The sequence below is a fragment of the Heterodontus francisci genome, chromosome 9, assembly GCF_036365525.1.
Source record: "Heterodontus francisci isolate sHetFra1 chromosome 9, sHetFra1.hap1, whole genome shotgun sequence".
Taxonomy (NCBI): Eukaryota; Metazoa; Chordata; class Chondrichthyes; order Heterodontiformes; family Heterodontidae; genus Heterodontus; species Heterodontus francisci.
The window spans coordinates 14,367,009-14,393,394 of record NC_090379.1 but is presented as its reverse complement, the minus strand read 5'-3'; the positions used below and the strand labels follow the sequence as shown (position 1 = coordinate 14,393,394).

Sequence of the window (26,386 nt, the reverse complement as noted above, 5' to 3'; positions counted from 1 at the left end):
TGCTCGGGGAACCATCCGACAGGATCCACTGTTTCCTTTTCCCGTAGGGCCTTGAGGATATTCCGTGCAGACCACTGCCTGATGGACCGGTGGTCAAAGGTGTTTTCCCGCAGAAACTGCTCCACGAAGGATAGGTGGTACGGCACTGCCCAACTGCATGGAGCGTTCCGCGGCAATGTGACCAGGCCCATCCTTCGCAACACCGGGGACAGATAGAACCTCAGCACGAAGTGACACTTGGAGTTTGCGTACTGGGGATCTACACACAGCTTGATGCAGCCGCACACGAAGGTGGTCATCAGGATGAGGGCCACGTTGGGTACATTTTTCCCGCCCTTGTCCAGAGATTTGAACATTGTGTCCCTCCGGACACGGTCCATTTTAGATCCCCAGACGAAGCGGAAAATGGCTCGGGTGACTGCCACGGCGCAGGAGTGGGGTATGGGCCAGACCTGCGCCACGTAGAGCAACAACGTGAGCGCCTCGCACCTGATGACCAGGTTCTTACCCACAATGGAGAGAGATCGCTGCCCCCACATGCCCAACTTTTGTCGTACCTTGGCTACTCGCTCCTCCCATGTTTTGGTGCATGCTCCGGCCCTTCCGAACCATATCCCCAGCACCTTCAGGTAATCTGACCTGACGGTAAAGGGGACAAAGGATCGGTCAGCCCAGTTGCCAAAGAACATGGCCTCGCTCTTGCCGTGGTTAACTTTGGCTCCCGAGGCCAGTTCGAACTGGTCGCAGATGCTCATCAGTCTGCGCACGGACAGCGGATCCGAGCAGAAAACGGCGACGTCATCCATGTACAGGGAGGTTTTGACCTGAGTGCCTCCGCTGCCTGGGATTGTCACCCCTCTTATGCTCGCATCCTTCCTAATAGACTCAGCAAAGGGTTCAATACAGCAAACAAACAAGACCGGGGACAGAGGACAGCCCTGTCTGACTCCAGATTTGATCGGGAAACTTTCCGATTCCCACCCGTTGATTGACACTGCGCTACTGATGTTTGTGTAGAGCAGTTGGATCCAATTGCAGATTCCCTCCCCAAACCCCATTTTGGAAAGCACATCCATCATGTAGGTGTGCGATATCCTGTCAAAAGCCTTCTCCTGGTCCAGGCTGATGAGGCAGGTGTCCACCCTCCTGTCCCGTACGTAGGCGAATGTATCCCTGAGTAGCGCGAGACTATCAGAGATCTTCCTGCCGGGTACAGTACAGGTCTGATCAGGGTGGATCACTGACTCCAGTACAGACTTGACTCGACTGGCTATGACTTTGGACAGAATCTTGTAATCAACATTAAGCAGTGAGATGGGCCGCCAATTTCTGATTTCTGCCCTCTCCCCCTTCTGCTTGTAAATGAGGGTGATGATGCCTTTTCTCATGGATTCTGACATGCTGCCGGCCAGGAGCATACTCTCGTATACTTCCAGCACGTCCGGGTTGACCCAGTCCCACAGGGCCGAGTACAACTCGACCGGTAAGCCGTCGCTTCCGGGAGTTTTACTCGTCTCGAAAGACTCGACGGCCTTTGTCAGCTCGTCCAGAGTTAGCGGCTTGTCCAGTCTCTCCCTCCTGCTGTCATCTAAGACCTCTGTGATAGATGACAGGAAGGACTGGGAGGCTCTGCTGTCTGTGGGCTTCGCGTCATACAGCCCAGCATAAAAGGATTTGCTGATCCTTAGTATGTCGGACTGCGAAGACGTTACCGAGCCATCTTCTTCCTTCAGGCTGCTGATAACAGAGCTCTCTCTGTGTACCTTTTGGAAGAAGTAACGCGAGCACGTCTCATCCTGCTCGATGGAGCGGACTCTGGACCGGAAGATGATCTTGGAGGCCTCCTTGGCAAAGAGCGAGGCCTGCTGGCTCTTCACCTCTTGGAGGTCCTCCCTGACCTCGACCCCCATTGACTGCAACCGGAGTAGATTTTGCATACTTTTCTGGAGTCGGGACATTTCCCTCTGTCTCTCTCTCGCCTTCTGAACACCTTTGTGGATGAAGAACCTCTTGATGTTCTCCTTAATCGCTTCCCACCAGTGAACTGGAGACTCAAAGAGGGGTTTCACGGTCCTCCAACCTTTGTAATCCCTTTTGAGTTCCTCAACGTTCTCTGGGGTCAGCAGTGTCGCATTGAGTGTCCACGTCCCTCTGCCAACCCGCTGGTCGTCCTGTAAGTGACAGTCGGCCAGTAAGAGGCAGTGGTCGGAGAAGAACACCGGCTTGACGTCGGTGGATCCGACCGTGACAGCAGGGGACACAAACAGGAAGTCAATCCTGGAACGGGCAGACCCGTCCGATCTTGACCATGTGTATCTGCGCTGCGCTCCGTCTGCAGGTTTGCTGAAGACGTCGTGCAGTTTGGCATCCTTAACTGTTTCTATTAGGAATCTGGATGTAGCGTCCAGTTTGCTGTTGTCACTGCCGGATCGTCCAGCCGCATCGATGATGCAGTTGAAGTCACCGCCTAGGATGACCGGCCTGGACGTCGCCAGCAGCAGTGGGAGCTGCTGGAAGACGGTCAGCCGCTCGCTGCGTTGTACCGGGGCGTACACGTTGATCAACCGGAGCGGAGCGTTGTTGTACATCACGTCTGCTACGAGGAGGCGGCCGCCCACCACCTCCTTAACTTCGGAGATGGTGAAGTTACCTACCCGCAGCAGAATACCCAGGCCGGAGGAACGGCAATCATTACCCCCCGACCAGATCGATGGCCCGTGGGACCACCATCGCGACCACTGCCTGTAGGTGCTGAGGTGTGGTATTCCACACTCCTGCAGAAACAGTAGGTCAGCTTTGACCTTGGCAAGGTAATCCAAGGTTGAAACACATCGCGTAGTAGATTTAATGCTACGCACATTAATGGAAGCAATTCTTACACCCATTTTTTACTAAAAATTAGTTGTTGCTTCCCATACCATTTGTCCTCGCTAGTCCCAGTCCTTCGGGATGTTCCTGCATACCCATCGTGTGCGCAAGCAGTTTCACATTGGTTGGGCTCAGAAACCCCTCCTGATTTTTCATGCAGGGTTTGTTCCGCTCGGGTGACATCAGGGGGGTCTTGTAGGCAGAGGGGATTGGGTTGTCCTCAGCTGCTTCCATCTGTTCCTCCTTGAAAACATCACAGCTCCCGGTCTCCCGGAGCCCAGGTGCGCCAGACGTGTCTTTGCTCCCGGTGTCCCGGAGCTGAGATGCGTTGGCCACGTCGTTACGTGTGGGGCATTGGGGTTGGGGCACGCCGGGCCCATCACAGCTTCCAGTGCCCGGGGGCTGGGATGCTTTATCATCCATCTCGGAGTTCTGCCGCCTCTTTTGAAGGGGCTGTCGTTCCAGCATTTCCCCGTCCAGCGAAGAGGAGTTGTTGCAGTCTGATTCAGAAGAGAGCCTCCTCTTGCCACTGGTTTGGGTGGTGGCTTTGGGATGTTTTTTCTTTGTGGTTTTCCTCTGGACCACTTGCCACTGACCTGTTTGTCCATCTGCTGCCTCCTCCTCCATTGATTCTGTCTGTGGAGGAGGGGTTTCCGGGCGCTGGGTAGGTGCTGGGTCGTTGGCTTCAGCCGCCTCCCCTTCCTTCTCAGGTTGAAGTTCCTCACTGCGGAGAAGGTTGCTGGTCTCCTTTCGAACAGCGGACGCCTTCGTCGAACCTTCTCCCGGCCTTTCCTTGGACCTTGCCGCTTGAGCATAGCTGAGGCAACGTTTGGGGCAGGTCTTATAGAGATGGCCTGCCGCACCGCACAAGTTGCAACACTTAGTCTGCTTACAGTCCTTGGTCTGATGGCCTTCCTCCTTGCAGTTCTTGCAAACAACCGTGCTGCAGTTGGCTGCCATGTGACCAGATTTGCCACAGGTGCAGCAAACTCTGGGCTGCCCAGCGTAGACCAAGAAGCCTCGACTTCCCCCGATAGTGAAGCTGGAGGGAGGGTGGATGATGGCTCCACTGGGATCTACCTTCAAGGTTACCTTGACCTGCCGCTTGCTGGTCCAGATCCCAAAGGGGTCCTTGACATCAGTGCTGCTGCCGGCCACCTCGACGTACCTGGCGAGAAAGGTGAGTACATCCACCACCGGAACATGGGGGTTGTAGAGGTGAATCGTCACCACCCGGTCCCGTTGTGACGGAAGCGTGAAGAGCGGCTCCGCTGTGAGGATCGACAGTGGCGCCCGGTCCCCTTTCTCCTTGAACGCCTTCAGGAACTTGATGCATCCCGCCACGTTCCGGAACGTCACGTCGAAGTAACCACTGCTGGGGAAATCCTGCAGGCAGAAGATGTCCGTCGCTTGAAATCCGCAGCAATCGAAGAGAATTTTCTTGATGAAGAAGGTGCGATCGACCTGTGCATCTCCTTCCTTGTCCTTCACGACCACCCGAACGGTGTTGCGCACTCCCTGGCCCGAAGCTCGAAAATTGGTTATAGCCATTTTACTCAAAGCTTCCCCAGGATCAAAAGGCAATGATCATGGTCTCTTCTCAATCAAATAAGCACTGATAAGAACAGATACTACACTTGATCTTAGCCAAAAGGCCAAGAAGCGATAGTTGGAGAGCGAGGACACCATCAGTCTGCTCAACACCAACCACCCACACTCTCAGTATGAACCGTTGCACACCCAGCGTGAATCACTGCACACTCAGTGTGACCTCAGTGTGAACTGTTAAACACTCAGCGCACACCATCTATACACTGAGCGTGGGCCATCCTCACGCTTGTCATGAAACGCCAACATGCTTAGCATCAGGGACAGAGTGGGTACAGCGAGCAGGAACGTGGAGCAAAGCTGAGATGAAAAGCTCAGGTGGACAGCGAACAGGAGCAGGATGGGAGATGGACACAGTGAGACCCATCCTGAGGGAAACTGGACCGTGCAACACCACTTCCAGCAGTTTTTATTCAGCGACAATTTATTCACCCAAACATGGGTGGGCATGGAGGCAGGAACTTTACACTGAGCATACTCCTCCTTACCTTGATTATCTGTACACCATCCCTCCACCCCAAGTCCTGCCTTTTAAGTTTAATTATTTTGATTGCTTCAGTTCTTTTCAAAGAATCCTCAGTAAGAGAGAGAGTTCATATCAAAGATCCCAGCCCTAGGTGAAGAAAGACTGTGTGCCAATGTACATTCTGACCAGCTCACATGGAACTCCCAGGAATTTCTCCAGCCCAACTGCCCCATTCTCTCAGGGCTTGGTTAGTATTACACTCAGCCAGTAGGCAGATGTTTGATGAATCTTGACCATTCTGCAGTGCTCTCCGTGTTTTCCAGAGACTGACAGATGCACAAGCCTGCGACATTTGAGAGCAGTCAGCAACTCTCTGGCTGATAGGTTCCATTGTAACATTGTCAAAAACCCAACACTGGACTTGTCGCTTGACAACCAAATCAGTTAACCCTGCCCGTGGAGTCAGCTCTGTAACCCAAAGGCACTTCTTAGAGAAATTCTCATCAAAAACCAGGAGAAACATTGTGTAGACACATGTCGACTCTGCTGCACCTAGTTCCAACATCATTTCCTGGGCACCTCAGATTGCGTGAAGTGAGCAGCTAACAGTGTCAGCTATAGCTTAGTGGGTAGGGGTTTTTTTGACTCACCATCAGAAAGTTACAGGTTCAAATCCCAATCCAGAGACTTGAGTGTACAATCTAGGTTGACACTCCAGCACAGTCCTGAGGGAGTGCTGACTGTCACAGGTGCTGTCTTTCAGATGAGACATACATCTGCCCTCTCAGGTTGCCTTAAAAGATCCCGTGGCACCAATCTAAGAAGAGCAGGGGGCGTTCTCCTAGTGTCCTGGCCAATATTTGTCCCTCAACCAATATCACAGAAAAAGGATTGTCTGGTCATTATCACCTTACTGTTGGTGGGAGCTTGCTGCATGAAAATTGGCATTTTCTACATTACAACAGTGAGTACACTTCAAAAGTACTTCATTGGCGACAAAGTGCCTTGGATGTAAAAATTGCTGCTAAACATAATTATCACAAATTTTACCTTGAAACAAGTTCCTAATTGGCTGTAAAACACTTTGGGACATTCTATGGTCATGAAAGGATCTGCATTCGAATCATAGAATGATACAAAACAGAAAGAGGCCATTCAGTCCACCTGTGCTGGCTCTTTGAAAGAGCTATCCAATTAACCCCATTTTCCTTTCTTTTAATTGCACCTCACCTCACTTATTTTGTGAACCTTTCTTAAGCTTCAGGTAAATTTGGCATCTACAGGATGCAGCCACGATGATGGGAGCACAGATTAGAGATTAGACAATGGAACAGTGGCTCTAATTCCCTGACCTGTGCTCACATCAAGTTTGGCTCCCCTCTGGGAATGAGGGATCACCGAAGTTACCCTTTTGTCCGTAAACATAAAAACAACAACTTACATTTATATAGCACATTTAAGATAGTGAAATGTCCCAAGACACTTCACAGGAGTGATTACACCAAACCGCATAGTGAAATATTAGAATGATGATCAAAACCTTGGCCAAAGTAGTAAGTTTTAAGGAGCTCCCTAAAGAAAGAGGGAGAGGTGGAGAGGCACAGGGAGATAATTCCAAAGCTTAGGGCCTCAGGAACTGAAAGCACAACCACCAATGGTGAGGCAAGGGAAATCGGGATGCTCGAGAGGCCAGAATTAGAGGAGCGCATATAACTCCGAGGGTTGTAGGGCTGGAGGAGATTAGAGACAGGGAGGGGCAAGAACGTGGAGGGTGAAAATGTTAAAATTGAGGACTGGGAGCCTCAAGTCAGTGAGCACAATGGGTGATGTGTGAATGGGATTTGGTTGGCGTTGGGATGTAGGCAGCAAAATTTTGGATGAGTTCAAGTTTATGGAGGGTGGAGGTCGTCCAGGAGAGCGTTGGAATAGGATTTGTTTTTTGTTTCCAGAGAGAGAAGAGCCAGAAATACAGACCAAAGGGAGAATTTTCCATGTGCTGCCACGCCTGGTCAGTCATCCACTACACTGAATATTCCATGACGTGGTTGAATGGAGCATAGTTTCTGCACAATCCTCTGCACACGTAAAGCACACCTTTTAACTAGCAGCTTATAGCTAGAGAGTTTGAAGTTCAATCAAGTATAAAAACCCACAGTGTGGAAAACAGCCGCAAATTGTTGGTCTTTGAAATTGATTGGGCCCCAGGTGGAGGACAGTGTCCTATTCTGTCATTTTACGACACTGAGGGGCAGCAGAGGAAAGCAATAATCTGGAGACGAGGGAGGGACGGGAGGTGAGTCATAATCTGAAGATGGTGGGAGAGGACAGCGAAGCAGTAACTTCTTCCCACTGAGCTCCAGGTAACTTTGCAATCAGTGCTCTTGTGGGTCGTGTATAGAAGAACATAGGTGTGGTTTTACATTTTTTCAATACAGAACAAAGTCAGAACAGTTTATGTAACATTTAAACGACATGAGTAAGTCAGAATTGGTCTGATCTGTGCCCTGGAGGATTATATTTTTTTAATCACAGTGACACCCCAAGAAAGCACATGGTTGCTAAAGGATGAAATCTTAGACAGCTAAGGAGGATATTGACTGGGATATTATCCAGGACATGAGGCCTTTTTTCATTGTATGTTCAATAACCTAAGGAACATAGGAACAGGACGTGGCCATTTAACACCCCACCCCCCACCACCACCCCACCCAGCCTGTTCCACCATTCAGTGAGATCATGGCTAATCTGTGACCTAACCCTGTATAGCCAGCTTTGCCTCATATCCCTTAATACCTTTCTATAACAAAAATCTATCAACCTCAGATTTAAAATTAACAATTGATCTAGCGTCAATTGGTGTTTGCTGAAGACAGTTGCAAACTTCTACCACCCTTAATTTCACTCCTGAAAGATCGTAGAGTCATTTACGGCACAAAAGGAGGCCATTTGGCCCATCGAGTCCATGCCAGCTCTCCTCGGAGCTATCCAGTCAGTCTCACGCCCCCGTTCGATCCCTGTAACCCTGCAAGTTTATTTTCTTCAACTGCCCATCCAATTTCCTTTTGAAGTCATTGATTGTCTCCGCTTCCACCACCCTCGTGGGCAGCAAGTTCCAGGTCATTACCGCCCACTGCATGAAAACGTTTTTCCTCATATTCCTCCTGCATCTCTTGCCCAAAACCTTCAATCTGTGTCCCCCTAATCCTTGTACCATCAGTTAATGGGAACAGGTTTTCCTTAATTTAAAAAGTTAACCTCAGCAAGAATTAGACAATGAAAGCTTGTTTTTAAAATAGTACAAAGAATAGATCGGGAGAAAAATTCATTTGGAACTTTAGATACCACCAAGGAGAGTGACTGTGGATGGCTTAGGATAAGCATTGCTTCCCAAGGAGTTCATTATACGTGAGTTTCTAGACTTAGGCTTGCTTATACTGTCCTGTAGTAGCACTAAAATTATTGTTTTGGAACAATAATAAAGTTAATTGTTCGACATATTAAATCCTCTGATAGTTCTGGCAAGCTGTGCATTAAACTCTAGTATTATCCCTGTGTATACTTGGAGCCCCAACACCTCAGCTCCTCCAGCCTGTTGCTGAGCTGTCTGGATTGGGCTAAGTCCATTCGGTCCCTTTGGAGAGAGTGTGTGTTCTGTACCGAGCAAACAGAAACCCCATTTGTTCGGTACAGAATTTTCAATTGCCTGAATAGAGGCCCCTCAAAATGGTGATGGGTTTCTGTGTGTGTGTTTGTATGTGTGCATGTGCGTGAGCATGTGTGTACATGGGCATCCAGGTACCCAGCTTAAAGGCCTGCTCAAGTCACCAAAAAAAAACCCGACCCGAACCCAACGGAACCACACGGGACCCAAGCCCGACCCAGCCTGAGACCCTCCATTTTCCCCTCAAGCCCAATCCGACCCCAGCCTGACCTGCCCTGACCCGACCCGATCCGAGCCCGACCACCGGATTGTTCCCTTCACTTACCTTCCGACTCCCAATCTGCCGGAAGCTGCAGCATGAGCGTGATGACATCATAGAGATGCTCACTGCGCAGACTCAGTTTCCCTGCTGAATGTCCCGGACTCCCAGCTCAGGTAAAGTATTTAACTTTTAACACTTACCTTGCTGTGTGTGTCCGACCCGAGCCCGAAAGCCGGACACGGAAGAGCGGCCCGGCCCAACCCGAACCTGACACATGTCGTCGGGTCCCGTCGGGTTTGGGTCGGGTAGCAGGCCTTTAACCCAGCTAACCAAAATTCATCTTGGTTGTACCACACTTGGTTGTACTGTGAACAGTTCTGATCTCCATATTGTGAAAGGGATGTAAAGGCACTGGAGAAGGTGCAAAAAAAGATTTACAAGGAAGATACCAGAATTGAGACATTATACCCATCAGGAAAGGCTGGGGTTCTTTCAGAAGAAGAGAGAAGACTGAGGGGTGACCTGATAGCGGTCCTTCAGATTATGAAAGGGTTTGATATGGTAGACACATAGAAGATGTTTCCACTTAAGGACAAGAACAGATCATGGGCCATCAATATAAGATAATCACTAATAAATCCAATAGGGAATTCAGGAGAAATTTCTATACCCAGAAAATGGTGAGAATGTGGAGGTGAATAGTATAGATGCATTTAAGGAGAAGCTAGATAAACACATGGAGGAGAAAGAAATGGAAGGATATATGTTGATGGGGTTAGATGGAGAGGAGTGGGAAGTAGCTCGTACGGAGCAGAAACATCAGCATGGACTTGTTTCTGTGTTGTGAATACTTTGTAAAAATGTAGTCTTTGAGGCTCCAAGATCCTCAGCTAAACTGCCCCCAAAGACACTGAGCTTGGCTATTCCCATAGTCAACTTTCCAGTGGCATGGGCAAGGTAATTTGTCTATCTAATGTCACATTCCTCATTGAGATGTACAATATGCCTTATGACTTCTTACATAATTTGTGCGCTCCTCTGTGAATCCGAGAACACTAGTCATGGATATCCATCATAGCTTATTTATTTCTGCATTTTCTGTCTTATTCTCCCGAAACATTTTCTCTGCTGTTTTTTTAAAAAAAAACTTCCCATTTTGCCCCAAACGTCTGGTTTGTTTGATTGAGTGGCTCGTATAACACCTTGAAATGCAAGGGGCATAGGCATAAATGTGTAAATCATTTCATGTGATACAAAATAGGAAATCATTCAATGATTGTTCGAGAATTGTTTTATGACTTGACAGTCGGATCTGGGAATGTTCCATTAATAAAGTCTTATTAATTATATTGTTTCAATTGTTCAATTGTTCAAAATCATGAAGGGTTTCGATAGAGTAAATGAGGAGAAACTGTTTCACTGACTAGAGTGATGATAACGAGAGGACCCAGATGTAAGATAATTGGTAAAAGAACCTGGGGGAGATGAGAAGTTTTTACACAGCCAGTTATGATGTTCTAGAATGCACTGCCTGAAAGGGTGATGGAAGCATTCAATAGTGACTTTCAAAGGGAGTTGGATAAATACTTGAAGGGGAAATTTACAGGGTTATGGGGGAGTGGGACTAATTGGATAGCTCTTTCAAAGAGCTGGCACAGTCATGATGGGCCGATTTTTAAATTTTATTCATTCATGGAATGTGGGCATCGCTGGCTAAGCCAGCATTTGTTGCCCATACCTAATTCCCCTTAAGAAGGTGGTGGTGAGTTGCCTTCTTAAACCGTTGCAGTCCTTGGGGTGTAGGTACACTCACAGTGCTATTAGGAAGGGAGTTCCAGGATTTTGACCCAGCAACAGTGAAGGAACAGTGATATAGTTCCAAGTCAGGATGGTGTGTGACTTGGAGGGGAACTTGCAGGTGGTGGTGTTCCCATGCATCTGCTTCCCATGTCCTTCTAGGTGGTAGAGGTCGTGGGTTTGGAAGGTGCTGTTTAAGGAGGTGTGGTGAGTTGCTGCAGTGCATCTTGTAGATGGTACACACTGTGAGTCGGTGGTGAAGGGAGTGAATGTTGAAGGTGGTGGATGGGATGCTTTATCCTGGATGGTGTCAAGCTTCTTGAGTGTCATTGGGGCTGCAGTCATCCAGGCAAGTGGAGAGTATTCCGTCACACTCCTGACTTGTGCCCTGTAGATGGTGGACAGGCTTTGGGAAGTCAGGAGGTGAGTTACTCACCACAAGATTCCCAGCCTCTGACCAGTTATTGTCACCACAGTATTTATGTGACTGGTCCAGTTCAGTTTCTGGTCAATGGGAACTCCCAGGATGTTGATAGTGGGATATTCAGTGACGTTAATAGCATTGAACATCAAGGAGGGATGGTTAGATTCTCTCTTGTTGGAGATGGTCATTGCCTGGCACTTGTGTGGCACGAATGTTACTTGCCACTTTATCAGCCCAAGCCTGGATATTGTCCAGGTCTTGCTGCATCTGGACACGGGCTGCTTCAGTATCAGAGGAGTTGCGAATGGTGCTGAACATTGTGCAATCATCAGCAAACATCCCCTCTTCTGACCTTATGATAGAGGGAAGCTCTTTGATGAAGCAGCTGAAGATGGTTGGGCCTACGTCGGGTAGCAGGCCTTTACTTGGGCCTAGCGCACTACCCTGAGGAACTCCTGCTGTGATGTCCTGGGACTGAGATGATTGACCTCCAACAACCACAACCATCTTCCTTTGCACTAGGTATGACTCCAATCAGCAGAGAGTTTTCCCCCCGATTCCCATTGAATCAGTTTTGTTAGGGCTCCTTGATGCCACACTCAGTCAAATGCTGCCTTGATGTCAAGAGCAGTCACTCTAACCTCACCTCTGACGTTCAGCTCTTTTGTCCATGTTTGAACCAAGGCTATAATGAGATCAGGAGCTGAGTGGCCCTGGCAGACTGAGCGTCACTGAGCAGGTTATTGCTGAGCAAGTGCCGCTTGAAAGCATTGTCAACAGTCCCTTCCATCACTTTGCTAATGATTGAGAGTAGACTGATAGGTAATTGGCCAGGTTGGTTTTGTCCTGCATTTTGTGTACAGGACATACCTGGGCAATTTTCCACATTGCAGGGTAGATGCCAGTGTTGTAGCTGTACTGGAACAGCTTGGTTAGGGGTGCGGCTAGTTCTGGAGCGCAGGTCTTCAGTACTATTGCTGGAATGTTGTCCGGGCCCATAACCTTTGCAGTGTCCAGTGCCTTCAGTCATTTCTTGATATCACATGGAGTGAATTGGATTGGCTGAAGACTGGCATCTGTGATGTTGGGGACCTCAGAAGGAGGCCATGTTGGATCATCCACTCAGCACTTCCGGCTGAAGATGGATGTAAATTCTTCAGATTTTGCACTGATATGCTGGGCTCCCCCATCATTGAGGATGGGGATATTTGTGGAGCCTCCTCCTCCTGTTAGTTGTTTAATTGTCCACCACCACTCACGACTGGATGTGGCAGGACTGCAGAGCTTAGATCTGATCCGTTGGTTATGAGATCACTTAGCCCTGTCTATTGCACGCTGCTTCCAATGTTTGGCGTGCAAGTAGTTCTGTGTTGTAGCTTCACCAGGCTGACACCTCATTTTTAGGTATGCCTGGTGCTGCTCCTGGCTTGTCCTCCTGCACTTTTCATTGAAAAGGGTTGATTCCCCCGGCTTGATGTTAATGGTAGTGGGGGATATGCCGGGCCATGAGGTTATAGATTGTGGTTGAATACAATTGTGCTGCTGATGATGGCCCACAGCGCCTCATGGATGCCCAGTTTTGAGTTGCTAAATCTGTTCGAAATCTATCCCATTTAGCATGGTGGTAGTGCCATGCAACACGATGGTGGGTATCCTCAATGTGAAGATGGACTGTACGGTGGTCACTCCTACCAATACTGTCATGAACAGATGCCTCTGCAACAGGTAGATTGGTGAGGACAAGGTCAAGTAGGTTTTTCCCTTCTTGTTGGTTCCTTCACCACCTGCTGCAGACTCAGTTTAGCAGCTATATCCTTTAGGACTCGGCCAGTACTGGTGCTACCGAGCCACTCTTGGTGATGGACATTGAAGTCCCCCCTACCCAGAGTATATTCTGTGCTCTTGCTGCCCTCATTAGGGCATCAGCCAAGGGATTTCGGTAGGTGGTAATCAGCAGGAGGTTTCCTTGCCCATGTTTGGCCTGATGCCATGAACTTCATGGGGTCCGGAATTATTGTTGAGGACTCCCAGGGCAACTCCGTCCTGACTTTACCACTGTGCCGCCACCTCTGGTTGATCAGGATGGTGATGGTGCTGTCAGGGACATTGTAAGATATGATTCAGCGAGTATGACTATGCCAGGCTGTTGCTTGTCTATTCTGTGGGACAGCTCTCCCAATTTCGGCACAAGCCCCCAGATGTTTGTAAGGAGGACTTTGCAGGGTCGACAGGGCTGGGTTTTCCTTTTGTTGTTTCCAGTGCCGAGTTCGATGCCGGGTAGTCTGTCTGGTTTTATTCCTTTTCTTACACTTTGTAGCGGTTTGATACAACTGAGTAGCTTGCAAGGCCATTTAAGTGTCAACCACATTGCTGTGGGTCTGGAGTCACATGTAGGCCAGACCAGGTAAGGACAGCAGATTTCCTTCCCTAAAGGACATTAGTGAACCAGATGGGTTTTTACAACAATCGACAATGGTTTCATGGTCACCATTAGACTAGCTTATAATGAAATTCCAGGTTTATTAATTGAGTTCAAATTTCACCATCTGCATTAGCCTAGTCCAGTGAGATTACCAGTATGCCACTGCCTCCCCTTGGCCTCCTTTTATGTTAGGCAGGAAAGTGGAGCTGAGGTAGCAGATCTGCCATGATTTTGTTGACTGGTGGACCAGGCACAAAAGGCCAAATGGCCTACCTCTTATGTTGTTATGTATGTATGATTCTATGATTGAGGATCCAAATATTTAATTTTAAATAAAAACTAAAACAACACACTTCGAGCTGTCTGTAACTGGTTCACCTGTCCTTTCTGGAGATCATAGTGGCCACTATTGAAAGGGTGGGAGAAAGAGTCCACGATTGTTGTCTTTGCTTTGAGGGGAGGCCATTCTCTCAGGCTAAAATACAACTGATTACAGAAGGTGGTAACTCCAGACAGATGGGTGTGGGGGGTGTTTGGGATGGAGGAGAACAGGGTGGTTCAGACAAGGAAGCTAGTGTACAGTACTCACTTAGAACAGACTAGCACTGTTCAATGACTCATTAGTTAAAAGGCTCGAAACAGTCTGGCAATTCATGAAAGTGCTTGTGTTTTACTAAGATCAGTCAGGGTGGGGTTGGGAGAAGAGCTTCTCACAGATCGTGTCTGATTGGCATGACTGAGTTTCGGTTAAGGTGCTATATTTACACTTTCTTTTAAAGTAGCCTCCGCCCCCTGGAATTTTATTACCAATTATTTCTATTCGATACGAATCTGTTCAGAACAAAATGCATGTGAGTGACTGTAGACCATAATGACTGGGTGGATAGAACCTGCATTTACATAGCAACCTCAGAAAGCCCAGCTGCCATTTTCCCTTTGGAGCTAATTTCTCTGTACCTGGTGGCATCTCAGTATACTTGGAAATGCTGACCCTTCCATTACCTTATCTGGTAAGTTATTCCAAATGTCTATTGTCCTTGAACAAATAGGATTTTCTCGATAGCTGTTCTGAGTTTATTTTCATTCATCACCAAAAGTTGCGACACAGCTTAATAAGGCCATAAAAAAAAGCAAACCAAGCACTAGGGTTTATTTCTAGAGGGATAGAATTGAAAAGTAGACAGTTACGCTAAACTTGAATCAAACATTGGTTACACTACACTTAAAGTACTGTGTGCTGTCCTGCTCGCCATATTATAAAAAGGATATCGAGGCACTGGAGAAGCTGCAAAGATTTACAATGATGATACTAAGAACTGTCAGGCTGTCCACAGGCTGGGTCTCCTCTCTCGAAATGAGAAGGCTGAAGGGTGACCTAATAGAGGCCTTTAAAATTATGAAAGGCTTTGTTAGAGTAGACACAGAGAGATTGTTTCCACTTGTGGCAAAGAGCAAAACTCGAGGCCATCAATGTAAGATAGTCACCACGAAACCAGTATAAAATTCAGAGAAACTTCATTCCCCAGTGACTGATGAGAATTTGAAACTCAATACCACAAGGAATAGTTGAGGCGAGTAATATAGATACATTTAAGGGGAAGCTAGATAATCATATGAGGGAGAAAGGAATAGAGGGTTATACTGATCTAGTAAGATGGGGAAGGATGAGAGGAGGTATAAATACCAACATGGACTGTTTGGGCTAAATGATCTGTTTCCATGCAGTATATTCTACGTAATTCTTTCACATTACACTTTGTTGGCTTATTATTAAGTAATAATTTCTATTAGATTATATAATTCGACAAGGTCTCCCCTTTAACCATTTCTTTCTATACTTGGAAATGTAAGCGACTCGAACTTTTCCACTCTGATCATCCTCTTCACAACGACAATTTGCATTTACGTACAAAGAACAAAGAACAGTACAACACAGGAACAGGCCATTCGGCCCTCCAAGCCTGCGCCGATCATGATGCATGCCGAAACTAACACCTTCTGCACTTCCGGGGCCCATATCCCTCTATTCCCTTCCTATTCATATATTTGTCAAGATGTCTCTTAAACGTCGCTATCGTATTTGCTTCCACCACCTCCCCTGGCAACAAGTTCCAGGCACTCACCACCCTCTGTGTAAAACACTTGCCTCGCACATCCCCTCTAAACTTTGCCCCTCGCACCTTAAACCTATGTCCCCTAGTAACTGACTCTACGACCCTGGGAAAAAGCTTCTGACTATCCACTCTGTCCATGCCGCTCATAACTTTGTAAACCTCTATCATGTCGCCCCTCCACCTCCGTCGTTCCAGTGAAAACAATCCGAGTTTTTCCAACCTCTCCTCATAGCTAATGCCCTCCAGACCAGGCAACATCCTGGTAAACCTCCTCTGTACCCTCTCCAAAGCCTCCACGTCCTTCTGGTAGTGTGGCGACCAGAATTGCACGCAATATTCTAAGTGTGGCCTAACTAAGGTTCTGTACAGCTGCAACATGACTTGCCAATTTGTATACTCTATGCCCCGACCAATGAAGGCAAGCATGCCGTATGCCTTCTTGACTACCTTATCCACCTGCGTTGCCACTTTCAGTGACCTGTGGACCTGTACGCCCAGATCTCTCTGCCTGTCAATACTCCGAAGGGTTCTGCCATTTACTGTATACTTCCCACCTGTATTAGACCTTCCAAAATGCATTACCTCACATTTTAGTTTAGTTTAGTTTAGAGATACAGCACTGAAACAGGCCCTTCGGGCCCACTGAGTCTGTGCCAACCATCAACCACCCATTTATACTAATCCTACACTAATTCCATATTCCAATCACATCCCCACCTGTCCCTATATTTCCCTACCGCCTACTTATACTAGGGGCAATTTATAATGGTCAATTAACCTATCAACCTGAAAGTCTTTGGCATGTGGGAGGAAACCGGAGCACCCGGATTAAACTCCATCTGCCATTTCTCCGCCCAAGCCTCCAACCGATCTATATCCTGCTGTATCCTCTGACAATCCTCATCATTATCCGTAACTCCACCAACCTTTGTGTCGTCCGCAAACTTACTAATCAGACCAGCTACATTTTCCTCCAAATCATTTATATATACTACAAACAGCAAAGGTCCCAGCACTGATCCCTGCAGAACACCACTAGTCACATCCCTCCATTCAGAAAAACACCCATCCACTGTTACCCTCTGTCTTCTGTGACCGAGCCAGTTCTGTATCCATCTTGCCAGCTCACCTCTGATCCCGTGTGACTTCACCTTTTGTACCAGTCTGCCATGCGGGACCTTGTCAAAGGCTTTACTAAAGTCCATATAGATAACATCTACCGCCCTTCCCTCATCAATCATCTTCGTCACTTCCTCAAAAAACTCAATCAAATTAGTAAGACACGACCTCCCCTTCACAAAACCATGCTGTCTCTCGCTAATATGTTCGTTTGTTTCCAAATGGGAGTAAATCCTGTCCCGAAGAATCCTCTCTAATAGTTTCCCTACTACTAACGCAAGGCTCACCGGCCTATAATTTCCTGGATTATCCTTGCCACCCTTCTTAAACAAAGGAACAACATTGGCTATTCTCCAGTCCTCTCGGACCTCACCTGGAGCCAATGAGGATGCAAAGATTTCTGTCAAGGCCCCAGCAATTTCTTCCCTTGCCTCCCTCAGTATTCTAGGGTAGATCCCATCAGGCCCTGGGGACTTATCTACCTTAATGCTTTGTAAGACACCCAACACCTCCTCCTTTTTGATAATGAGATGACTGAGACTATCTGCACTTCCCTCGGCTCATCATCCACCAAGTCCTTCTCTTTGGTGAATACTGATGCAAAGTACTCATTTAGCACCTCGTCCATTTCCTCTGGCTCCACGCATAGATTTCCATCTCTGTCCTTGAGTGGGCCAACCCTTTCCCTGGTTACCCTCTTGCTCTTTATATATGTATAAAAAGCCTTGGGATTTTCCTTAATCCTGTTTGCCAATGACTTTTCATGACCCCTTTTAGCCCTCCTAACTCCTTGCTTAAGTTCCTTCCTACTGTCTTTATATTCCTCAAGTGCTTCATCTGTTCCTAGTCTTCCAGCCCTTACAAATGCTTCCTTTTTCTTTTTGACTAGGCTCACAATATCCCGTGTTATCCAAGCTTCCCGAAACTTGCCAAACTTGTCTTTCTTCCTCACAGGAACATGCCGGTCCTGGATTCTAATCAGCTGACGTTTGAAAGACTCCCACATGTCAGATGTTGATTTACCCTCAAACAGCCGCCCCCAATCTAAATTCTTCAGTTCCTGCCTAATATTGTTATAATTAGCCTTCCCCCAATTTAGCACCTTCACCCAAGGACTACTCTTATCCTTATCCACAAGTACCTTAAAACTTATGGAATTATGGTCACTGCTCCCGAAATGCTCCCCCACTGAAACTTCGACCACCTGGCCGGGCTCATTCCCCAATACCAGGTCCAGTACGGCCCCATCCCTAGTTGGACTATCTACATACTGTTTCAAGAGTTCCTCCTGGATGCTCCTCACAAATTCTGCCCCATCCAAGCCCCTAGCACTAAGTGAGTCCCAGTCAATATTGGGGAAGTTAAAATCACCCACCACTACAATCCTGTTACCTTTACATCTTTCCAAAATCTGTCTACATATCTGCTCCTCTACCTCCCACTGGCTGTTGGGAGGCCTGTAGAAAACCCCCAACATCGTGACTGCACCCTTCCTATTCCTGAGCTCCACCCATATTGCCTCGCTGCATGACCCCTCTGAAGTGTCCTCCCGCAGTACAGCTGTGATATTCTCCTTAACCAGTAATGCAACTCCCCCACCCCTTTTACATCCCCCTCTATCCCGCCTGAAGCTTCTAAATCCTGGAACATTTAGCTGCCAATCCTGCCCTTCCCTCAACCAAGTCTCTGTAATAGCAACAACACCATATTTCCAAGTACTAATCCAAGCTGTAAGTTCATCTGCCTTACCTGTTATACTTCTCACATTGAAACAAATGCACTTCAGACCACCAGTCCCGCTGTGCTCAGCAACATCTCCCTGCCTGCTCTTCCTCTTAGTCCTACTGGCCTTATTTACTATGTCCTCCTCATTTACTTCACCAGCTGTCCTACTGCTCTGGTTCCCACCCCCCTGCCACACTAGTTTAAACCCTCCCGAGTGACGCTAGCAAACCTTGCAGCCAGGATATTAGTGCCCTTCCAGTTTAGATGCAACCCATCCTTCTTGTACAGGTCCCATCTGTCCCTGAAGAGAGCCCAATGGTCCAGATATCTGAAACCCTCCCTTCTACACCAGCTGCTCAGCCACGTGTTTAGCTGCACTATTTTCCTATTTCTAGCCTCACTGGCACGTGGCACAGGGAGTAATCCAGAGATTACAACCCTAGAGGTCCTGTTTTTTAACTTACTACCTAACTCCCTAAACTCCCCCTGCAGGACCTCATCACTCTTCCTGCCTATGTCATTGGTACCGATGTGTACCACAACCTCTGGCTGTTCACCCTCCCCCTTCAGAATGGCCTCTGTCCGTTCAGAGACATCCTTGACCCTGGCACCAGGGAGGCAACATACCTTCCTGGAGTCTCTTTCACGTCCACAGAAGCGCCTATCTGTGCCCCTGACTATAGAGTCCCCTATAACTATTGCTCTTCTGCGCTTTGTCCCTCCCTGCTGAACAACAGTGCCAGCCATGGTGCCACTGCTCTGGCTGCTGCTGTTTTCCCCTGATAGGCCATCCCCCCCCAACAGTATCCAAAACAGTATACTTGTTAGAGAGGGGGATAGCCACAGGGGATTCCTGCACTGACTGCCTGCCCCTTCTAGCGGTCACCCATCTATCTGCCTGCACTTTGGGTGTAACCACTTCTCTAAAACTCCTGTCTATGACGCTCTCTGCCACCTGCATGCTCCTAAGTGCATCCAGTTGCTGCTCCAACCGATGCATGCGGTCTGTGAGGAACTGCAACTGGGTACACTTCCTGCAGATGCAGTCGCCCCGAACGCTGGAAGCGTCACGGACTTCCCACAGCTCACAGGTGAAGCACTTCACCCCTCTAACTGAAATTTTTATCACTAATTAATAGTGCCATTAATGTAGTAAAATGTCCCAAGGTACTTCACTGGAGCATAATCAAACAAAGTTTGACACCAAGCCACATAAGGAGATATTAGGACAAGTGACCAAAAGCTTGGTCAAAGAGGTTGGTTTTAAAGAGAGTGTTAAATGGATTCCACATTCTACAGCTAAGGTAGGCTTTAAGGAGCATCTTAAAGGAGGAAAGAGAGGTAGAGAGGTGGAGAGGTTTAGGGAGCGAATTCCATAGCTTAAAGCCTAGACAACTGAAGACATGGCCACCAGTGGTGGAACGATGATATCGGGGATACACAAGCCACATTTAGAATATTATGTTCATGCCTGGTCACCATGACCCAGATGATACACTTGTTAAAGTTACAGGAATAGCACCAAGACTGTATCCAAGTATAATCCTAAACCTCGATCACTCACATCCTTGTTTTCAAATCCTCCACGGCCTCGCCTCTCCCTATCTCCGTAACCTCCATCAGCCCTACAACCCTCTCAGATCTCTGTGCTGCTCCGATTCTGGTCTTTTGCATATTCCTGATAGTCATCACTCTACCATTGGTGTCATGCCTTCAACTGTCTGGGCCTTAAGCTCTGGAATTCCCTCACTAAACTTCTCTGCCTCTCTACCTCTCTTTCCTCCTTTAAGACGCACTTTAAAACCCACCTCTTTGACCAAGCTTTTGGTCACCTCTCCTAATATCTCCCTCTGTGGCTCGATGTCAAGCTTTGCTCAATAACGCTCCCGTGAAGTGCCTTGGGACATTGTATTACTTTAAAGGCGCTATATAAATGCAAATTGTTGTTGTGTCTTCAGCTGGTTGAAGAAATAAGCTGAGAATAAAAATGATTCGTACAGATAAAATGCGTGCGGCTAAAACTTGGCTGTGAACAGATTTCACTGGCTGTTGGGTCATGGGTCTGCCAAAGTATATTTTTATTAATTCCCCCTGTGACTTGCAGGAAGTGCTTGATATAATTAATATCAAAGTGCCTTTACTATACTCTACCAAGGTCTTTAACTGTTCTGACAGCAGTGATAGAGGTTAGCCTCCAGTTACATGGCCAGTCTCCAAGCATGGTTCCTCTAGGGTTTTTATAATAACTTCACAGCTGATACTGCCACGAGTATAGCTGAAGAAATTGCCCCAAGCAACAAGTTTTTATCAGAACAGGACAGTCAAGATTTTCTAGACCCAGCAGCCAGTTAACTCTCTTGGGGGCCCTCTGGCTAGCATGTGGCTTGGCTATGGCAGCCTGGGCATGTTGGTGCTGGGCCATTAACCAGTGATTGTGAATTCAAATACCACATTGTAAAATTGACTTCAATAAAATTTGGTCAGTGGTGGACATTTACTGGACTGTTGTACAAACCCAACTGGTTTCCTAGTGTAATTCAGGGAAGGGAAACTGCCACTCTTCCAGGTGACTGCAGTCCTGCAATATGATCTTGACCCTTAATCCTGGCTACTCAAAATATGTCAAAGAATCTGAAACCAGCTTCTCTTTTCCAGAAAGAGTATTTAAGGAATAAGAATTGCCAATGTCTAATTCAGTGTCAGCTGCAGCTCAGAATGTAATGATACCTGCCTCTAAATCACAAGGGTGTGGGTTCAAGTCCTACTCCAGGACTTGAGCACAAAAATCAAGGCTAACATAGTAGAGTATCACTGAAAATAGAGACATGTTGTCAAAGCTTTTCGTCTTGCACTCATCAGGACAATCGCAAGAATAACCAATGTAAGGGAAAACAACAACTTATACTGCATGAGAAGAGAGTGCTGATTGGTTGGCAAGTGAACTCTGATTGGTAGAGGCGTTGCCACGGCGAATGCACCAGTTTACGGGAACTGACAGTTAACTGCCAAGCTTTGTTCAAAATTTAAACCAGGCAGCTTGATTGATTGGTCAAGGCATTGCCCTGAGGAATGAACCAGCGAATGGCTGTCACTTATTTTGTTCAGCAGTAACAGGTGCAATGTTTGCACATATTCTTTCACGGGAGTTGGCCCTGGTGTCTTGGCCAACATTTAGCCCTCAATCTCTACATCATAAAAACAGATTATCTGGTTATTTCCACATTGCTGCTTCTGGGAACTTGCTGTGTTCAAGTTGGCTGCTGCGTTTACTACATTACAGTAGTGACTACACTTTGATAGTACTTCATGGGCTGTAAGGTGCTTTGAGACGTCCTGAAGTTGTGAAAGGCGCTATATAAATGCAAGGCTTTCTTTTCACTGCAGCTAGTCTGAGCAGATCTCCTTTGACGAATAACCTCACCCCCAGAATCAACTGTCTTATCTACTATCTGTAACACATTCTGATTACCGCTGAGCCTTGCTCCTTTGGAGTTACCCATCTTCATGAGCACCACTGTATTCTTTTATCTCTTTTCATCTATTTCCATCGAGCAGCTGGTGGATGTGTAACCCTTGTTGGGTGTTAAATATGACAATGTGAAGAGCCTAGTGCCTGGTTAGAAGGGGCCACTAAACAAAGAAATAGAATTTGCTTGTTCCTATTCAAAGAAACGGCATGACACTGAAGACTATCTGATCCAGTTATACTATTTGCCTTGAGTCCTCATCGGCACAGCATGGAACGGCTGTATTGGTCGCTAATATGTAGCTGCCTTAATAATGTATACCTGCCTTTTTTTTATTTTTCATGGGATGTGGGTGTCGCTGGCTAGGACAGCATTTATTGCCCATCCCTAATTGCCCTTGAGAAGGTGGTGGTGAGCTGCCTTCTTGAACCGCTGCAGCCCATGTGGTGTAGGTACACCCACAGTGCTGTTAGGAAGGGAGTTCCAGGATTTTGACCCAGTGACAGTGAAGGAACGGCGATATAGTTCCAAGTCAGGATAGTGTGTGACTTGGAGGGAAACTTGCAGGTGGTGTTCCCATGCATCTGCTGTCCTTGTCCTTCTAGGTGATAGAGGTCACAGGTTTGGAAGGTGCTGTCGAAGGAGCCTTGGTGCATTGCTGCAGTGCATCTTGTAGATGGTACACACTGCTGCCACTGTGCGTTGGTGGTAAAGGGAATGAATGTTGAAGGTGGTGGATGGGGTGCCGATCACGCGGGCTGCTTTGTCCTGGATGGTGTCGAGCTTCCTGAGTGTTGTCGGAGCCGCACTCATCCAGGCAAGTGGAGAGTATTCCATCACACTCCTGACTTGTGCCTTGTAGATGGTGGACAGGCTTTGGGGAGTCAGGAGGTGAGTTACTCGCCGCAGAATTCCCAGCCTCTGACCTGCTCTTGTAGTCACAGTATTTATATTGCTGCTTCAATTCAGTTTCTGGTCAATGGATTATCCCCAAGATGTTGATTGTGGGGGATTCAGTGATGGTAATGTCATTGAATGCCAAGGGGAGATGGTTAGATTCTCTCTTATTGGAGATCATCATTGCCTGATACTTGTGTAGCGCAAATGATATCTGCCACTTATCAGCCCAAGTCTTGTTCATCTATCTTCAGTGGATGAGGTGTTAAACTGAGGCTCTGCCTGCTCACTAAAGTGGACATAAAAGATCCCATGGTATATTTCGAAGAAGAGGAGAGGAGTTATCCCCGGTGTCCTGGACAATATTTATACCGCATCCAACATTACTAAAAAAGAAAATCATATTATCTGGTCATTATCACATTGATGCTTGTGGGAGCTTGACTACTGTGTTTCCTACATTATAACAGTGACTGCACTTGAAAAGTACTTCATTCGCTGTAAAGCGCTTTGGGATGTCCTGTGGTCATGAAAGGCGCTATATAAATGCATGTTTCTCTTTCTAATATTTTAACAAAAACCTGAAACCACTTCACCGTGGGAGTGCTAATGACAGAGAATGGGCTCTCAGCTCAGCCATGGTTTTATTGAGGTTAAACGTCTCTGTAAAATAAAAAAAAATACAGCAACCTTCTGTTCAATTGGAGTCAGATCTAAAACCATTCTTACCTCCAATTTAACGACTTTGCTAAAGCTCAGTTCAGCATCAACTTTTCATTAAAACAAAATAGTCCACTCCTGAGGCCCAGATCACTTACACTGACACTCCCACGTTTAGATAGGCCTGGAGGTGCACAGCTCCAGGCTCAGTTTTAAAGAAAGTTCCTCTTCTTCCCCACAGCCTCCCCCCAGCCTATCACTCACCACCACCCCCCCACACCCCACCCCATCCAACTCATGCAACTTTGATCCTAGTTGTCCCCTCTTCTGAAGGCATTGTCTCCTGCAAGGCCATAGCTCCATGTGGTATCTCACTCACTACAACTGAGCCAAGACAGCGAGTCTTTCAATCAGAGAGTGAGTCACAGACGTGTCCAATCCTATTGTCCATACTTGGATGCCCTCCACTTTGGGACACTGAAAGATGATCAACGGCAGGATTATGATGGAATACTCTCCACTTGCCTGGATGGGTGCAGCTCCAACAACACTCAAGAAGCTCGACACCATCCAGGACAAAGCAACCCGCTTGATTGGCACCCCATCTACAAACATTCACTCCCTCCACCACCGACGCACAGTGGCAGCAGTGTGTACCATCTACAAGATGCACTGCAGCAATGCACCAAGGCTCCTTAGACAGCACCTTCCAAACCTGCGACCTCTACCAACTAGAAGAACAAGGGCAGCAAATGCATGGGAACTCCACCACCTGCAAGTTCCCCTCCAAGTCACACACCATCCTGACTTGGAACTATATCGCCGTTCCTTCACTGTCGCTAGGTCAAAATCCTGGAACTCCCTTCCTAACAGCACTGTGGGTGTATCAACCCAAAATGGACTGCAGTGGTTCAAGAAGGCAGCTCACCACCACCTTCTCAAGGGCAATTAGGGATGGGCAATAAATGCTGGCCTGGCAAGTGACGCCCACATCCCATGAAAAATAAAAAAAAAGATCCTCTCTAAGACACTCCTTAAAACCTACCTCTTTGACTAAGCTTTTAGTCACCTGTAAAATATTTATGTCACTGAGTGTCAATTTTTTGTTAATGTTCCTGTGAAACGCCTAGAGATGTTTCACTACATTAAAGGTGCTATATAAATGCAAGTTGTTGTTGGTTTAATTCAGTATATCTGCTGGCTAATGGGGAGCTGAGCCACGCAAAGCAGGAAGATCCCAGGTGTACCCCCGACCCCCCGCAGTTCCTGCTGATCCCAGCCGGGTTGACGATGAATCTTGCTGTTGATGGACTCAGAGATGTCTCAAGTCCAAACAGCTTCTCAGCAGGCTAGCAAGTGTCAGTCAAATTAACAAAGTGAGAAAATAAGATGAGCAAAACATTCGTTTTTACTGTTATCAGTGTTGCATTCACTTTCAGTGACACTTAAAATTAAACATGATTTTTGTTTTACAGCCGTTTCATGGAGACTCAACTCAGGACAATTCCCACTGAAGCTTTTACAAAGCTCCCAAACATTTCAAGGATGTAAGTATTTGTCATTCCTATCAGACCATTTAACACTCTCTTTAGCCTAGACTAGACCTGCCACTTAAGTGAAATTCCCTGACTGAACAAATATGCATGGTTGACCTTTTGCTTAATGGTTTTTGTTTCCCTATTTTTCCTCCTTGTCTCCTGAAGTGCTGGGGCAATTAAAGGAAAAGCTTGCATTTCTATAGTGCTTTTCACATCCTCCGCACATCACAGCCAATGATCTACTTTTGAAGTGTTGTCACTGATGTAACGTAAGGAAACATGGCAGCCAATTTGTGCACAGCAAGCTCCCGCAAGCAGCAATGAGATACACAATCAGTTAACCTGCTTTTGTGATGTTGGATGAGGGTTAAGTTTTGGTCAGGACACTGGGAAGAACCCATATGCTCTTCTTTAAATAGGGATCTATTACATCTCATCCAAGAGGGCAAACAGGGCCTTGATTCATCTCAAAGACAGCACCTCCAACAGTGCAGCACTCCCTCAGTACTGCACTAGGAGTGTCAGCCTGGATTATGTGCTTAAGTCTCTGGAATGAGGCTCGAACACATGAGCTTCTGACTCAGAGGTCGGAGTGCAAATCCATGGCTGACACCTGGCATTATTTCACCAGCACTGGCTGCATGCCAGAACTGAACCCAAATAGCCTTGCTTCATGTGTGAGCCTGGAGACAAGGGACAATTTTCAGGTCTGTTCATGGATCCAGCGGGGTTCGCATCCACCCGAGCTGGGAATCTGTAGGATCAGCTGAATTGTATCCTGTCCCAGCATGAAGAGACCTGGGATTGGGTTATTGGTGCTTAGGAGGTGCCAATATATCCGGTGCTGTGGCTGGATCTGATATCCTGTAAAGTACCCTAAAAATTATTTAACCTCAAAGTGTAGTCTGTCCATTCCAACAGTGCTTTAATGTTTGACTCACTGTAGCATCTTTGCTCCCTTTCTCTCCCGCTGTCTGCAGGTCTTCATTACTCCACTTGGAAAGGCACTTTTAATCCATATGTCTGCTAGATCACTTTCCTCAAACTGTTGCAATATGGAGCTGGGAACAGAAAACGCAGAGAGATGTATAACAGGAGACTGATCTGATATCACCTGTTCTACACTATTTTCCAGAGTCAAAAACAACCCCCCAGTGAATCCTGGTTTCAACACATCAATATAAGTTAGTCCCCAATATTTAGGAGAAACTTCAGGAGAATGGTGAGAATGTGGAACTCGCTACCACAAGGAGTATTTGAGGCAAATAACATAGGTTCATTTTATCTAGATAAGTATATGAGGGAGAAAGGGATAGAAGGTTATGCTGATAGACTTAGGTGAAGAGGGGTAGAAGCAG

General features: G+C 47.1%; 1 protein-coding gene and 1 pseudogene across 1 annotated transcript in view; one reads left to right on the top strand and one right to left on the bottom strand.

The window, feature by feature from the left end:
- The window catches only part of tshr (thyroid stimulating hormone receptor), an 86,998-nt gene that overhangs the window by 33,344 nt on the left and 27,268 nt on the right, over positions 1–26,386 (top strand). Inside the window, exon 2 of the mRNA XM_068038133.1 lies at positions 24,966–25,037. Coding sequence (XP_067894234.1) covers positions 24,966–25,037 — 72 coding nt within the window. The remainder of the gene's footprint in view (positions 1–24,965; positions 25,038–26,386) is intronic.
- LOC137374060 (U2 spliceosomal RNA) lies at positions 4,427–4,535 on the bottom strand (annotated as a pseudogene).